Source organism: Dicentrarchus labrax, unplaced genomic scaffold (assembly GCF_905237075.1).
Source record: "Dicentrarchus labrax unplaced genomic scaffold, dlabrax2021, whole genome shotgun sequence".
NCBI classification, from domain to species: domain Eukaryota; kingdom Metazoa; phylum Chordata; class Actinopteri; family Moronidae; genus Dicentrarchus; species Dicentrarchus labrax.
Genome location: NW_026136702.1, coordinates 23,109,895 through 23,125,710, shown reverse-complemented (window position 1 = coordinate 23,125,710; position 15,816 = coordinate 23,109,895). Strand labels below are relative to the sequence as shown.

The following is a 15,816-nucleotide window of genomic DNA, read 5'->3' as shown; positions in this document are numbered from 1 at the left end:
TTTAATTTGTTTGTTTGAAAATATTTATTTTAATTTGGTTTTCATTTTAAGCTTTAAACAGCTCTTTTTTATATATTTATTCATTTATTTGTATCTCCCAACAACACTTTTAGTCCCCCTGTTAGTAACAGTATATAAAGAATTAATAAATGGTTTACAGTGCTTTTATAAAACATATATCTAAGTTGTTTATTTATGTATTTGTCAATAAATGAACTCCTGTACAAATATTGTCCATTAATTACTTACTCTTCCTACTAACCCCTCCCTCTCTTTGTCCTCCAGGAGGAGATGAACATGTGGATCTCGGCCATCTCGGCCGCCATGTCGGGCGACAAGTCAGAGGTCACTCCCAGCAGTCATAGCACGCCTGCCCCCGCCGCACGCGCTCAGACGCTGCCGGCCTCCGTTGCCACGGCCACGACGGCGGCCGAGTCCAGCCCGGGCAAACGAGAGAAAGACAAGGAGAAACGCTTCAGTCTGTTCAGCAAGAAGAAATAGACACTCCTCCTTCCCTCCTCCTCCTCTTCCTCCTCTTCCCCTCTGGTGCTGTTTGGGGTCGCTCCTCATTATCGATCCACCTCCGGTCAAATATTTGTTGAAGATGTCCACGTCAACTGACCGAATTATCGGTTTAGAGTCAGCTTGTAGCAACTGATACTGTAATAACTAAAAACTAATAGCTCTAAATGTAATTCAACTTATTTCTAAATGGACTTAAATTAACTGTTAATATCCTAAATGTAATAACATCAAATCATAACAATGTAATTCGATGAGCAAAAACAGTCTTCATCACCAGTTTTTATTAACATTTAACTCATCTAAAGATGTGGACAGTTCCTACAGTATCCCGCAGTTGCTATGTAAGATAAAACAATCCCAAACAGCCAGTCTTTCTCTTCCTTCTATTCTTTCTTCCTCTTCCTCCTCTTCCTCTCAAAGCGTGACTCCAGCATGCAAGCTCCGAGCCAAAACTCTCCACTCTGTGCCTATCAACCGTCCGGTCTGGCTCAGAGCTACAGTACAGCTACAACACACCACCTGTATCCTCTGTTCAGTTTTTGTAAGATAAGGAGCAGGAAAAACAAATAAAAAAAAGATCGGGTTGAAGGAAAAAAATAATAATTAAATGGGGTCTGCAAACGCTTCAGGCAGCTGCTGTCATAAAAATAAAAACCAGAGTTTGCCGCTGAACAACAACACGATGTAGAGGAGTTCCCAGAATATTCCTGTTTATTCTTCTTATTGCTATTATTTGTGTTTTCTATCTACTGTTTTTGTTTTTCTTCTCTGCTTTCTCTCATCCCAGTTTTTCGTCAACTACTGCCTTTTGTGGGTTGTGTTTACGCTCCCGAGTCGTTTTTTTTTTTTAGGAAGTTGTAGGTAGTTCCTGTTAGGGTCCATCCTCAGTTTTTGCGAGGCCTTGTCTTTGCAAGATGACGTGTATCCCTCTGTAGTGGGGAAAACTGAGACCACAGCGGGGTAAATCTCGGAAATTACACCTCTCACATGTTTGTAAATTGAGCTGAAATGTCTAAAACTGTGGGAAAGTACAAAAAGTACAGAATGGTGTTGTGAAAGTGCTAAATGTAAAACATTCTGTGTTGAAGAGCAGAAAACCCCGAGCGCGCTGTGTGTTCTGGAAAACTAAACACATTTTGTGCACTGAATAATTCTGCTTTTCTGTTGGTTACATTTGCGCAATAAACCTGTGAAAAGCAAATTATCTTCATTATGTTAAGTTCTGGTGCTGTCTAATTCCTGCAGCATCACAGAAAGTACAGAAAGTGGTTGTAATTTGGAGCGTTACCCTGCGGTGCTTTGAACTGTATGTATAACTTGTGTATAACAAACTGTTAAAAAATAAACCTGTGTTTAATTTCACCTATTATTATAATTATTATTACTACTAATAAGACCTACCACCCGTTATAAGCTTCATTTGAGTATAACTTTCTGTACCTGAAAAGCTAACGATATGTACACTTAACAAATCTGAATGAAGGAGCTATCGAGTCGGCGCAAACTCGATGGATGAATAAATAACTAAGACCAGTAAGAATGTTTGTTAATTCAAACTTAAAAGCATCCAGTAAGTTTTATTTTCCACTCGTTCCGTTTTTGAAACATTTATTTCTGCCCTTAGTTATTTGGAATATGTTTTTGTTTCCTCCAGTATGTATTTTCTGTTCCACAGTTAAGCTATGTCTAAGGTTTATTTAGTCTGACAAGTATGGAGACGTAGATGTACTATAAAAACAAAATTACTTTAAGCATTGCTGTTAAGTGGACAAGTTGGTTCTAAAAAGCATTTACTGGAAGTGAGTAATGTTGCAGAATAATGGTCGCTTGCTTGTTGGCTTCAGCACTCAATTTTTTTTTAAGAATTCAGACTTTTGCCGCCGGTGACCTCACAGTGAAATCTGTTGAGTTACTTGTCCTATATGGAAGTTCTTAAATGACAAAATTAACTGAAGAAATTTGAGCTGTAATCAATCTGCAAGTCGAGATTTGAGAGCATGTAAGCATGACAGTTTCTAATTATGACTTGTCAATGTTTTGAGACTTTACAGACTTCAAGTCGCATGTAATCTTAAAATTTGCATGCTGTAGTCTTGGTAGTTTGTTTACCTTGTGTGCCAAAACTATGAAACACTGAATTTTGATATTTGAGCCAATAGCACCTTCTAATGCCAAAATATCTAATAGAGTTTCAAAACATAAAAGAAGCTGGTTTCGGGGATTCATGGCACTATTGAGCACTCAAAAGCTAGGCAGACACTAGATATAGGGTGAAGCCCAAATTTAACCCTGAATTTGTAATTACCACCTAAAATTACCAAAGGATTTTTTTTTATTATTGATAATTTTATAATCAGGCCAAATTTTCACCATATATGATAATTGATGGTGTGGCTGTTAGACGATTGGATGGATTTCATAATCATGTCAAATATGAGATTATAACAGCCTGAATTGGATGTATGCTATGGAAGCATGTTTTCACATTTTAAAAAAATCTGCCAAAACAGCTGCCGGAAAATATTAATTTACATTCCAAGCTGAACTACAAATCCCAACTTTAAAAACCTGCTTGATTAAAGCTTGAATTTGTTTTGTGCTCACATTAAATTTTGTCATTAATGAACCTCCGTACATACCAGGAAAAGTGGGAGCAAAACAGCAGGAATGAGCCCTAAAGTGTACAAGTTTATTTTTCCACAGCTGGTGGTGGGGTTGGTTGGGTGGGACACGGGCTTTACATTGTTGAAACACTTCAAGTAACTCTTCACTTGGTGATTGGTCCTGAAATGGTTCCTGTTTTTTTCTTTGTTTTTGCTACATTCTCTGGCAATTTGATGAATATAGTGTGCATTCCTCTGTCACTGTAACCATAGTAACGAGATATTTCTTCATGCACAATCAACAATGCCACGATGGGGGTGGGCGGGGCTGGGATTTGTAGGTGGTAGTCAATGTGATGTGGACCAGGGGTCACTGCTAGTTGGATCTGCACCCGTAGACTTCTCCCCATCTCTGTTACATATGTGCAAAAAGCCATTAAAATGCTTTTAAAATGAACCAGACTGTTTGTTGTCTCGTGTGTGAAATTAATTCATAACCTCCTCCTGCTCCACCTCCGAATCACCGCTCACAGGCTTGTCAAGCAATTCAAATGACTGATATATACAGTAGGATGCAAAACTAGTCCATGCATTTGTTTAATTGTTGGCTGGATTACTGCAAATCCTTATTATCAGGCTGCCCCAGCAAGTTCCTTAAGATTGTCCCATTGATCCAGAACGCTGCAGCACGAGTACTGACAGGAACTACGAAAAGAGACAATATTTCTCCTGTATTAGTGTGATGCCTACAAAGGTAAAGTCACAATTGTTATAATGATTTGTGCATTAGCCAGTGAAAAAGGTCAAATGTTAATGAATTGTTACAAGGTATTGAAGTAGTAATCTTGAAAGTGCAATTCCCCAGTTGTGCCTCAAGAGGGAGTGTCGACCTTGGTGAGCGCCAGTAGGGCTGCGTGAGGCTTCCGCTCCTCAAACAGAGGACATCCTGCTGAGCGATCACAAGTAACGTTTCCTGTCTCTGCTTTTCCTCTACAAAACAGGTTAGTAGTGTCATAGCTTGTCACAATGCATTTATAAGGACTTTTAAACCCTTCATTATGTTGTTTTGACAACGTTTGATGTGTAAACCAGTAGTTTGCTTTGTTAAGAAACTGAGTTTTTACTTACTCTCAATACTTTTTTATTTATGGTCCCAGCTCCTATACCCTCTGTCTTGTATTTGTTTTGCCAAAGCTTTGTGAAGCACGGTTATGTAAAGTTGTTAAGTCGTTTATTCAAGTCATGTTACCAGGATAATACTGAATATATATATATATATATATATATATATATATATATATATATATATTTTGGTAAAGTTAAAAAGGACAAAGGTATTTTTTGTAATTATAGCCTGTTATTGTTGTTATGTATACTTTGTGTTTAGGAATTTAGTAAAAATGTGAACAGCTTAAAAGTATTAATGCTACTGTAAAGGTGGTTTTGGACCTCACTGTTGGTGAACAATGGTACAAATTAGGAGTTTGAATTTGATTTCTGTTTCATTCAGCAGTTCTGCTTTCACTCTTAAAGACAAAGACAGTGTTCATTAAAGAAGTCCAAACATGATGTAACATCGGGACAAAAAGATCATGAACTGTTGATCTTTGGTTGATTGAAAACAGCCTGTAATCTGTGTCACTGCAACTGACAGGATGCACTTCATGTTTGTGACAGCAGAGGGCGCCAAATCCTCCTCCATGACGAGGAACACTCATTTAAAGGAGGCCTCGTCCATTTCAACTTCATCTCCATTTCTCTCCACCTAAAGGCTTGAAAGCGACACTTTCTCACTCACGGTTTGACTCTTGAATGGCTTTTTGTCCATATAATATATATTAATATATATTAATATTCACATATTGTACAACGATAGAAGAAACTAACTACAGCTACTCACGTTAGCATAATTAAGTCGTTTTGAATACTTGTAGGCTACTTTTATGAGCCTGTAATTGTACTCTTTTTAAAAAAAATATGTGTAACCGGTGGTTACAGGTGCACGCCCCTTTCTGCCGTCTCCTTGGTAACCTAGAGCGTTTCCTCAATCACGTGCAGCGGAATAATACTCTTCGGAGGTTTCCGCTACAGGTGAGCCATCTCCTTCCGGTTCCGCATCCAGGTATGTGATGTGTATGTGTATGTCTATGTGTATGTCTGTGTGTATGTGTATGTCTGTGTGTATGTGTATGTCTGTTTGTATGTCTGTGTGTATGTCTGTGTGTATGTGTATGTGTATGTCTGTGTGTATGTGTATGTGTGTGTATGTCTATGTGTGTGTGTATGTGTATGTCTATGTGTATGTGTATGTCTATGTGTGTGTGTATGTGTATGTCTGTGTGTATGTCTATGTGTATGTGTATGTCTATGTGTATGTCTGTGTGTATGTCTATGTGTATGTATGTGTATGTGTATGTCTATGTGTATGTCTATGTGTGTGTATGTGTATGTGTATGTCTGTGTGTATGTCTATGTGTATGTGTATGTCTATGTGTATGTGTATGTCTATGTGTGTGTGTATGTGTATGTGTATGTCTGTGTGTGTGTGTATGTCTATGTGTATGTCTATGTGTATGTCTGTGTGTATGTCTATGTGTATGTCTATGTGTATGTCTATGTGTATGTCTGTGTGTATGTCTATGTGTATGTCTATGTGTATGTGTATGTGTATGTATGTGTATGTGTATGTCTATGTGTGTGTATGTGTATGTCTATGTGTATGTCTATGTGTCTATGTGTATGTGTATGTCTATGTGTGTGTGTATGTGTATGTAAGATTGTTATCTATTTATAGTCTGCCTCTGTATTCATTTGTGGACTAACCTGTGTTAATTAATTTAAAGGGGAACCCTCTTGTACAAGCATTACTACTCTTATTGTATATTCTTTAGGTGAAGGTCCTAAGGTGGTGTTGTCAGTACCTGTAGTGATATCTGGTATATTCTCTTAAGACTTTACTCGGTTACATATGCATTTCATTATGCAATGTACTTTTACCAGACACAATCCCTGCTTTATCTGAATATTTGTTTTGAAAAGTTGCCTTAGTTTGATCCATTCATGCCTTTTTGTTGTTTATTAGAGAAATGTGCTTTGGGTTAGGTTTGATAGAAAACTGTTTATACAGTGTGACACTGCAGCTCAAAGTGCCAACAACATTTCTACTCTGCCATGGAAACTGTCAGAGTGTATTCAGTATTGATCTGAATGAGCTGCTTCCTGCAGTCACCGCTCTGTGTGTATTTGTCATGTGACTGAAGGCAATGATGAGAAATAATGTGTGAGCTTTCCCGGCAGGTTGTTGTGTTTGGGTGAAGGTGTGGACTGGTGGTGTGTGACTATGAATCCGTGCGAGGACAGAGAGGAGGGAGCCCCTCCCTCTAAAAGCACTCTGTGTGGGGAACATGACACAGGGACCAAAGCTCAGAGGTGAGATGAGGATCTGTCTATCACTTCTTTCTATGTCAGAGCTCAGCACTCAAATCACTCTACCATCACTGACTACATTCACATACAGTATTTTTATCCCACAAACATTTATCTGTGCTGTCTTTGTTTCAGTGTCCAGCAGCAGACATCCGGCTCCACTGAATCCAGCTGTCTGTCCTTGAAGAGTGACTGGTCAAAAAACGAGATCATTGACTTTAAAGGACGACCTCCATCTGCTGATCAGATGTAAGCTGTACCTGACTGGAAGAGTTGGGGTATGCTAGAAAAGAACTATTTTGTAAGACCACATCTGAAGTGTTTCTATATCTGTAGCCACCATAGAGAGTGTGAAGACATGATAACTTTTCATATGTTCTTCTCTCTTGCTTCTGACTCAGTTGTTTTTTCCCCTCAGTCTGCCCCTCTGTCCCTATGTCAAGCCCCCCCCCCATGTCCTTTGTCCTTTCACACCTGTCCCAGTCACCTGGATCCCACATCCACCTGCTCACCTGTTCCTTATTCTCAATGACTCACACAGTATTTACAGTATACCAGCCTTATCTCCGCCTGCTTCTTGCCAGAACATCAATGTTGCTTTGCGCCATTGCTTTCTACCCTCTGAAACCTGACCCTGGACCTGCCTGCCTTTTTATATTTTATCTGCCCCATTCCTGTTCAGACCTTATAAGCATTTGTTTCTTCACTTCCCCAATATAAACCACTGAACTGTGCCTGCTTGTTTGCATTTGGGTGTTTCCTTGTTGTCACTTACTCACTTGCCAGACAATCTGAGAGCTAGCCACTACAGCCAGTTTGATACAAGCAGATACTGAACAGCTCTACTGGAGCAGCTGGAGGTTCCAGGTGCCTTGCTCCAGGACACTTCAGCAGTGTACGGAGGGGGAGGGAGAGATATATGAAGGGGATGGTGAGATCTGTTGGGATCTGTTAATGAAGCAAAACACTAAAGTGAAAGCAACAACAGCTGTAGACTGAGCTGTTCATTCTCAGTGGGATTAGCAAGACTATTAGACTTTTACCACTAAAGTGATCTGATTCACTGTTCACATCCAAATATCACTGTAAGGATCTTGTGTTTGTCTATCTCTGGACAGTAGGGATGGAAATCAAGAACCGCTTTCAGTTGAGAACCAGTTCCAAGTTGTCCAACCAATCAGAATCCAAGTACATCAGTTTCTTTTTAACGATTATTATAACGATGCCGGCATGTTTTTCTGACACTTGTGCTTTGCAAAAGCAATGACGTCAAACTCATGCATAGAGGAAGAGCAGAGAAGGAGCAGCAGAGAAACTTGCAACAACAAGGAGTCGTAGCGGAGAGGAAGAAACCGTCCACAGTGTGGCTTCATTTCACAAAGAAAGATGACAACTGTGCTTGTTGTAATGTCCGTAAAATGAATACTCCAAGTAAGGGTGGAAACACCAGCAGGATTGTATTTAACACTCTACACATTAGTGCCACTTCTTACCAACCAAGCAGCACATCCGTTAGCAAGGGTGAATATCCTGTTATAATAACAATAACAGGATAACAGGCGTAGACATTTTTTTTTCTTTGACTTGAAGACCTAAATGAAAACAAATGCTGTACAAATGTTTTGGGATGGGAATCAAGAATGAGTTCCAAATTAAACAGCAGTTATACGGTGGAGCTTTTGCACACTAGTCACATGCATGCCTCCTTTTCTATTCTGTTTCTAAACTGTGTTCAGACTCAGATATAAGAAACCAGAATTGATAAAAGGATTGGTATGAATAAAATCAAATTAATTCCCTAGTGTACAGACATACTGTGAGCTAATTCTTCATGTCTCCTCCACAGAGTGGACCAGGAGGGCTCAGAGGATCCCAGCACTCAGTCGGCCCAGAAGCATCAGACACACCTGGACTCCATATTTGTGGTCTGTACATGTACAACAACTACTTTTACATCTATTCTGTTCACAATAACCTTCATGCTGCACGTCTTAGACCAGTGGATTGTCAGTCTGTCCAACATGGATCTTGATGTTTGGTTCCATGATTTTATTTTGATTGTGCAATTCATATAATGTTCTGTTCCAGCTGCTGGAGGAGAACATTGTCACTTTTGTGAAGAACGAGCTGAAGAAGATCGAGAGGGCTCTGAGTTTAGATGACCCAGAATGCTTAGAGAGTCAGAAGGAGGATGAGGAGGAAGAGCAGAGGAGGAGCAGCAGAGAGGCATTTCTGAAAATCACACTGCACTTCCTGAGGAGAATGAAGCAGGAGGAGCTGGCTGACCGTCTGCAGAGCAGTAAGATGATTTCTCTGAAGCTTGAACATGGGACTGATGTCTCAAAATATGGAGGAAAATATAATTTATTAATGTACTCATTCTTTGAGGAAATTAAATGTTGAAATTTTTCTTGTTGTGTGGTCATTCAGGGTATCCTGTTCCAGTTTGTTTCCAGCGTAAACTTAAATCTAACCTGAAGACGAAGTTCCAGTGTGTGTTTGAGGGGATTGCTAAAGCAGGAAACCCAACCCTTCTGAATCAGATCTACACAGAGCTCTATATCACAGAGGGAGGGACTGGAGAGGTCAATAATGAACATGAGGTCAGACAAATTGAAACAGCATCCAGGAAACCTTACAGACCAGAAAGAACCATCAGATGTGAAGACATCTTTAAACTTCCACCTGGAAGAGAAGAACCAATCAGAACAGTGATGACAAAGGGAGTGGCTGGAATTGGGAAAACAGTCTTGACCCAGAAGTTCATTCTGGCCTGGGCTGAAAACAAAGCCAACCAGGACATACAGTTCACATTTCCATTCACCTTCAGAGAGCTGAATGTGCTGAAAGAGAGAAAGTACAGCCTGGTGGATCTTGTTCAGCACTTCTTTACTGAAAACCAAGTAGCAGAAATCAGCAGGTTTGAAGAGTTCAAGGTTGTGTTCATCTTTGACGGTCTGGATGAGTGTCGACTTCCTCTGGACTTCCACAATACTGAGATCCTGACTGATGTTACAGAGTCCACCTCAGTGGATGTGCTGCTGACAAACCTCATCAGGGGGAACCTGCTTCCCTCTGCTCACCTCTGGATAACCTCACGACCTGCAGCAGCCAATCAGATCCCTCCTGAGTGTGTTGACATGGTAACAGAGGTCAGAGGGTTCACTGACCCACAGAAGGAGCAGTACTTCAGGAAGAGATTCAAAGATGAGGTGCAGGCTTGCAGAATCATCTCCCACATCAAGACATCTCGAAGCCTCCACATCATGTGCCACATCCCAGTCTTCTGCTGGATCACTGCTACAGTTCTGGAGGATGTGTTGCAACCCAGAGAGGGAGGAGAGCTGCCCAAGACCCTGACTGAGATGTACATCAACTTCCTGGTGGTTCAGTCCAAACAGAAGAAAGTCAAGTATGATGGAGGAGCTGAGAAAGGTCCAGAGACCGTGGAGATAGTTTTGTCTCTGGGAAAACTGGCTTTTGAGCAGCTGCAGAAAGGCAACGTGATCTTCTATGAATCAGACCTGATAGAGTGTGGCATTGATATCAGAGCAGCCTCAGTGTACTCAGGGGTGTTCACACAGATCTTTATAGAGGAGAGAGGGCTGTACCAGGAAAAGGTGTTCTGCTTTGTCCATCTGACCGTTCAGGAGTTTCTGGCTGCTCTTCATGTCCATCTGACATTCACAAACTCTGGTGTCAACCTGCTTTCAGAAGAACTAACAACATCCCAGAACTCTGAAACACAAAAAGACAAACCTGCAGTGACGTACTTCTACCAGATTGCTGTGAACGAGGCCTTACAGAGTCCAGATGGACGCCTGGACTTGTTCCTCCGCTTCCTCCTGGGTCTTTCGCTGCAGACCAGTCAGACTCGGCTACGAGGCCTGCTGCCACAGAAAGGAAGTAGCTCACAAACGAATCAGGAAACCATCCAGTACATCAAGAAGAAGATTGAGGAAAATCTCTCTGCAGAGAAAAGCATCAATCTGTTCCACTGTCTGAATGAACTGAATGATCGTTCTCTAGTGGAGGAGATCCAGCGGTCCCTGAGATCAGGAAGTCTCCACACAGATAACCTCTCTCCTGCTCAATGGTCAGCTCTGGTCTTCATCTTACTGTCATCAGAAAAAGATCTAGATGTGTTTGACCTGAAGAAATACTCTGATTCAGAGGAGGCTCTTCTGAGGCTGCTGCCAGTGGTCAAAGCCTCCAACAAAACAATGTAAAGTTTCAAAGTACAAAAGTAGTTTTTATTTGTCACTTTTTAAATAGTCTGCTATATTAAAACCTTACTACTTTTATTTTCCTTTTTACTGTACCTAGACTGAGTGACTGTAACCTCTCAGAGAGAAGCTGTGAAGCTCTGTCCTCAGTTCTCAGCTCCCAGTCCTCTAATCTGAAAGAGCTGGACCTGAGTAACAACAACCTGCGGGATTCAGGAGTCAAACTTCTGTCTGCTGGACTGAAGAATCCACACTGTACCCTGGAAACTCTCAGGTCAGCATTCATCCATCCGTTCATCTGATCACCATTTCCCTTTACTTACTTTCCATGAACGTACGTTCTGCTGCCAATGAAATAGAAATTACATAATGTAATGACTCGTATTATCTGAAGTTGGAGATATCTTAAAGCAAACAGTTATAGCTCTTCTTCATCTAATCAGCTCACTGACTGCTTCTTTTTCTAAAATGTCTTTATATAGAACTGCCTTTACACATAAGTTAACAGTCACTAATATCACCATGACAAAGGCTACAGGAAGCTCCAGCTGCTTCACAATGAAACCATTATAATAGTCCTGGTGGTTTCTTGATGAAGCAGCAACATGGAGGGATAATGCCAGACGAGGTGTCCATTATCATGTAAGCAACAACCTGATGTGCAACACAGGGCCTGGCCTCCGGGGCGTCCATTCATGATTATGGACATCTCGAAGGGCAATGTACCGTGGTATACCATGGTCACTTGCCAAAAAAATAAATCATTATTTTATATTTTAATGTGTTTTACCTAGTGCTGTCAGTTTAACGCGTTATTAACGGCGTTAACGCAAACCCATTTTAAAGGCGTCAATTTTTGTATCGCGAAATTGATGGATTCCTTGTTGTCTGAAAATGTCAACAGGCTTGTCTGTTTGAGTAATTGGCTCAAAGCAAAGAAGTAGTAGGCTTACCTTTTATTGGTAACCGTTACTGTTCATTCTTTCTGAAATAAGAGGCTGGGTTGAGCCTCTGGTGAATAAAGAGCCGTAGCCTGACTGCTATGTTCAAAGCAAACCTGAGGAAAGTATTAAGCCATGGTTTAACTGCACTATAGGCTGAGTCCTAGTTTATCTTACATGTGCACTTTGTAATTTTATTTTGTATCGCCCTGTTTTGATCCCTTAGAAAGGGCTGTTGAAGGGGCTGTTTGTGTGACAAAGTATTTTTTTCACCCTTTTATTGATGGACAGTGTTACATTGTGTGAGAGATTATTTGCTCCAATTGAGAACTCTACAGTATATGCAAATGTTGTTTTCAATAAAAACAACATTTGCACAAAGCAAGCCGATCCACTTTTCTATGTTGATAAGAGCATTAAAATGAGAAAAAATAATGGGACAAAAAGAAATCAAGGGACATTTAGAATAGATAAAAATGTGCGATTAATTGCGAGTTAACTTTGACATTAATGCGATTAATTGCAATTAAATATTTTAATCGTTTGACAGCACTAGTTTTACGATTTCCCTGGTAACACCTGAGGTCCTTCCTAATACCTGGAAGAATCCTTACCATCTCATAAGGTTGTATAGATACAACTTGGCAACTGGAGTTTCTAACATTTTGGGTCAGCTACGAGACAGAGAGCTAATGTTATGCTCGCAAGATTCATAAAAATTCAGTCAAGTATTAAGAGTCAAGTATTAACCCAGCCCATGGTATAAGAAGTGTTCTGTTTTTTTATGTCTTGTGAGCAGAATGGATGAGAACACCGTTTTCTTCCAGTAATGTGTGATTGTTGATGGATATTAATGATAAAAGTAATAAGCTCAACCCCACAGTAGGTGTTAGTACTAAGGCATTGCAGCCCTTTCAGTACCCTCAGATTATGTGACATGTTTTTGTGTGTTGTGTTTGCAGGCTGTCAGGCTGTTTGATTACAGAAGAAGGCTGTGCTTCTCTGGCCTCAGCTCTGAGCTCCAACCCCTTTCATCTGAGAGAGCTGGACCTGAGATACAATCATCCAGGAGACTCGGCAGTGAGGCTGCTTTCTGCTGGATTAGAGGATCAGAGCTGGAGACTGGACACTCTCAGGTAAGAAGAGGCCTTCAGCAGCCACAAACAATCATTCTGATAGAGGAGGAGGAGCTGGAAACTGGCTCATATGTCCCTGACACACCAAGCTGACCTCAAACAACCAAAGTGGATAAACACTGACTACCAGACGATCAATACAGACAGAAGTAGTGAGGGAACAATAGCCTGGATGTGCCAAAACAAACAATAGTGTTTGTGTCAAACAGGTGTTTTGATAAATGTCATCTGCCACCAGTGTGTGTTGCAGTTTAGTCCATGAATTATTGTGAAAAGACAAGATCCCTCACTGATTAGAGCCAACTTGTTATAGGGACTCAGCACAGAAGATACAGGTGACAGGCAGCCACAGACGCTCAGTGAAGAACTGATGTCCACCTGGTGTCTCAGAGCCCTAAGAGCTTTATTTAGGACGATACCAAAATTATAGGAGGACACAGGCAGGACTCTGTGGCTGCAGACGGACTTGAATTGTTTTAATAGCCCCCAATTGGACAAAGAAATAAGTTGGTGCAGGTAAAAGCATTTGATTCATGGATTTATAAGCAAACATTAGCTAGTGTTGCACATTGTTGATACTGTTAGTAAAGAGAAGGCACTTGGGAGTGCACATAAGCGTCACATCATTTGAATTTTTGTGGAAAATATGATCTGCATCCCTGGATAGAAAAACCTATAAAGTCAAGAGAGAAAGTCAGGCAAGGTGTCATTTTTAAGTTGCGTAACAACCAGTTTACTCATTTGCTATGAAAAGTGATTAATAAATACAAATAATACGGAAATGCTCCAGAATCTTACATATGGAACTTTTTAAAATGTTATTTAAGAAAGGAGCAGCAATAATAATTATTTCATATCATAATTATTACTGATAATTACGTGGATGTAGCTTATGTTTTGAAAACACCTCAATAAACTAAAACTGGTGGAGTATTGTAATATTACTGTGTTGTTAATAAAGTTTCAAAAGGGGAAAAATAAAACTGGTGGCACATGCATATGTCTGAAATTGTGGGTCTAGAACTGGATGGGCTCTTTGGATGTGCTGGTTGAAGATATTAAGAAAGCTGCAAGTATTGATACCGGAGGCCCAGGAATCAGCCTGTTCCAAACAGGCACTGCTAGTGTCTGAATAAGTGAAAATAATGAGTAAACAATAAGAAGCTCCACTTAATTAAAAGACTATCAACTGATTAATAGTAAGTGCATTTGTAAAATGAAAATGTATGAGAGCAATGTAATTTCCATGCATGCTGAAAGATGTACTGGTCCTCCTTTCAGGGTGGAGCCTGGTGGAGTCCGATGGTCGAGACCAGGTCTGAGGAAGTGTACGTTTATTTTTGATTTGATTGATGAAATCCAAATAGCACACATTCAACCATCTTCAAACTGTGACCAGTCAAATCTCTGATCATCAAACTAAATCACAATAAATGAATGGTAGATTAATAACTGCAGCTATATTGTATCTTCTTCTCTCCGTCAGATTTCTCTGAACTCGCGCTCGACACAAACACAGTGAACAGAAAGATCAAACTGTCCGACAACAACAGCAAGGTGACACATGTGCAGGAGGAGCTGCCATATCCTGATCATCGGGACAGATTTGACTCCTTTCCTCAGCTGCTGTGTAGGAATGGTCTGACTGGTCGCTGTTACTGGGAGGTTGAGTGGAGAGGAGAGGTTTATATATCAGTAAGTTACGGAGGAATCAGCAGGAAGGGAAACGATGACGGCTGTGTGTTTGGAAGGAATTACCAGTCCTGGAGTCTGACCTGCTCCTGTGGTCGTTACACTGTCTGGCACAATAACAAAGCAACCTCCATCCCTGCCTCCGCTGTTTCTAACAGAGTGGGAGTGTATGTGGACTGGCCTGTTGGTTCTCTGTCCTTCTACAGAGTCTCCTCTGACACACTGTACCACCTCCACACCTTCAGCACCACATTCACTGAACCTCTTTATCCTGGGTTCAGGTTCTGGTCTGACAAGTATGGTTCCTCAGTGTCTCTGTGTTCTCTGTAGGAGGGAGAGTCTCCTCCTGTTCCACCTGTTTTACACCTAAAATACTGTCCAGTGTGTACCATTGAGGAGGATCTATTGTCCGAAATAGAATATAATATTTATAGCTATGTTTTCATTAGTGTATAATCTCCTGAAAATGAGAATTGTGTTTTTGTTACCTTAAGAATGAGCTGTTTATATCTATATATAGTGTCTGTTGAGGTATGCTTGTTTCTGTGAAGCAACAAACTGTAGCACTGTGCCCGAGACAAATTTCCCCTCGGGGACAATAAAGTTTATTCTATTCTATTGTATTCTACAGTAGCTCAGATCGGACAGATCAAACACTGGCTGCAGATGGGGCCGTTCACTTTTCATGAGTTTTGCGATAGCCGTAGTTTCTCCTCCACACTTTACAGCCCGTTCTCATTCCTATGTCGTCAAATACAGACACAAGTAGTGTTGAGTTGGTCGCATTCTGAAACTACACCACTAGATGCCACTAAGTCCTTCGAACATTAGTGAGTCCGCTACAACTAGGCGATAGACTGCTTTCCTATTGCCAGCAGATGAATTTGCCTTTCTGTTTTTTTTCCTGATGTGCCCAACATTTTTGATATGTTGCCTCTCACATAACCTGCTGATCGGAGCTGGAGCCAATAAATACCCATGTCTGAATGAATCCCGACTGTACCTTTTTCTCACTGATGACAAAAGCCAAATATTAGTGGGTTTTTGTCCAGGGTGAAAGGACCTTTAGAGAAATGTTCTCACTGCTGACCAGATACTTCAGTCTGTACAGGATCACACATGATGTTGTGATGTTAGTTACCAACTTGATCTCTCAGTGGTTGTAAAGGCAGTTCAGTTTTTGTTGTGTTCTGCTGTTAATGATTAGCAGGTTCTGTGACAAAATCTGTTTCGTTAAATAGTTTATCACTGCAGTGTGAGGGTTAGG

General features: G+C 40.7%; 2 protein-coding genes across 16 annotated transcripts in view; both read left to right on the top strand.

The window, feature by feature from the left end:
• Window positions 1-3,585, top strand: part of LOC127373463 (spectrin beta chain, non-erythrocytic 1) — a 130,254-nt gene extending 126,669 nt beyond the window's left edge. For all 10 annotated transcript variants that reach the window (XM_051418026.1, XM_051418007.1, XM_051418016.1 and 7 more), the window contains one exon: window positions 286-3,585. In XM_051418026.1, coding sequence (XP_051273986.1) covers window positions 286-501 — 216 coding nt within the window. In that variant the 3' untranslated portion in view covers window positions 502-3,585. The remainder of the gene's footprint in view (window positions 1-285) is intronic.
• A 462-nt stretch (window positions 3,586-4,047) lies between these two features.
• Window positions 4,048-15,540, top strand: LOC127350226 (NLR family CARD domain-containing protein 3). Of its 6 annotated transcripts, none has more exons than XM_051376641.1 (12): window positions 4,048-4,129; window positions 4,806-4,927; window positions 5,127-5,250; window positions 6,426-6,557; window positions 6,690-6,803; window positions 8,401-8,479; window positions 8,643-8,853; window positions 8,985-10,779; window positions 10,881-11,054; window positions 12,684-12,857; window positions 14,139-14,185; window positions 14,344-15,540. In XM_051376641.1, the coding sequence occupies exons 4-12, from the start codon at window positions 6,469-6,471 to the stop codon at window positions 14,877-14,879; spliced, it is 3,219 nt and encodes a 1,072-aa protein (XP_051232601.1). In that variant the 5' UTR covers window positions 4,048-4,129; window positions 4,806-4,927; window positions 5,127-5,250; window positions 6,426-6,468; the 3' UTR covers window positions 14,880-15,540. The 6 variants fall into 6 exon arrangements, with proteins under 6 accessions (XP_051232601.1, XP_051232610.1, XP_051232628.1 ...); XM_051376650.1 differs by having other exon boundaries at window positions 4,071-4,129; window positions 4,783-4,927; XM_051376668.1 differs by having other exon boundaries at window positions 4,098-4,129; window positions 4,809-4,927.
• The last annotated feature ends 276 nt before the right edge of the window (window positions 15,541-15,816 follow it).

What these genes read in the sequence shown, in the direction of transcription:
- LOC127350226 (XM_051376641.1), top strand. Translation starts at nt 6,469, where the DNA reads ATGAATCCGTGCGAGGACAGAGAGGAGGGAGCCCCTCCCTCTAAAAGC. An exon ending in ACCTGGACTCCATATTTGTG is followed by an intron (nt 8,480 to 8,642) that starts GTCTGTACATGT and finishes GTTCTGTTCCAG; the next exon opens with CTGCTGGAGGAGAACATTGT. An exon ending in TGGAGACTGGACACTCTCAG is followed by an intron (nt 12,858 to 14,138) that starts GTAAGAAGAGGC and finishes TCCTCCTTTCAG; the next exon opens with GGTGGAGCCTGGTGGAGTCC.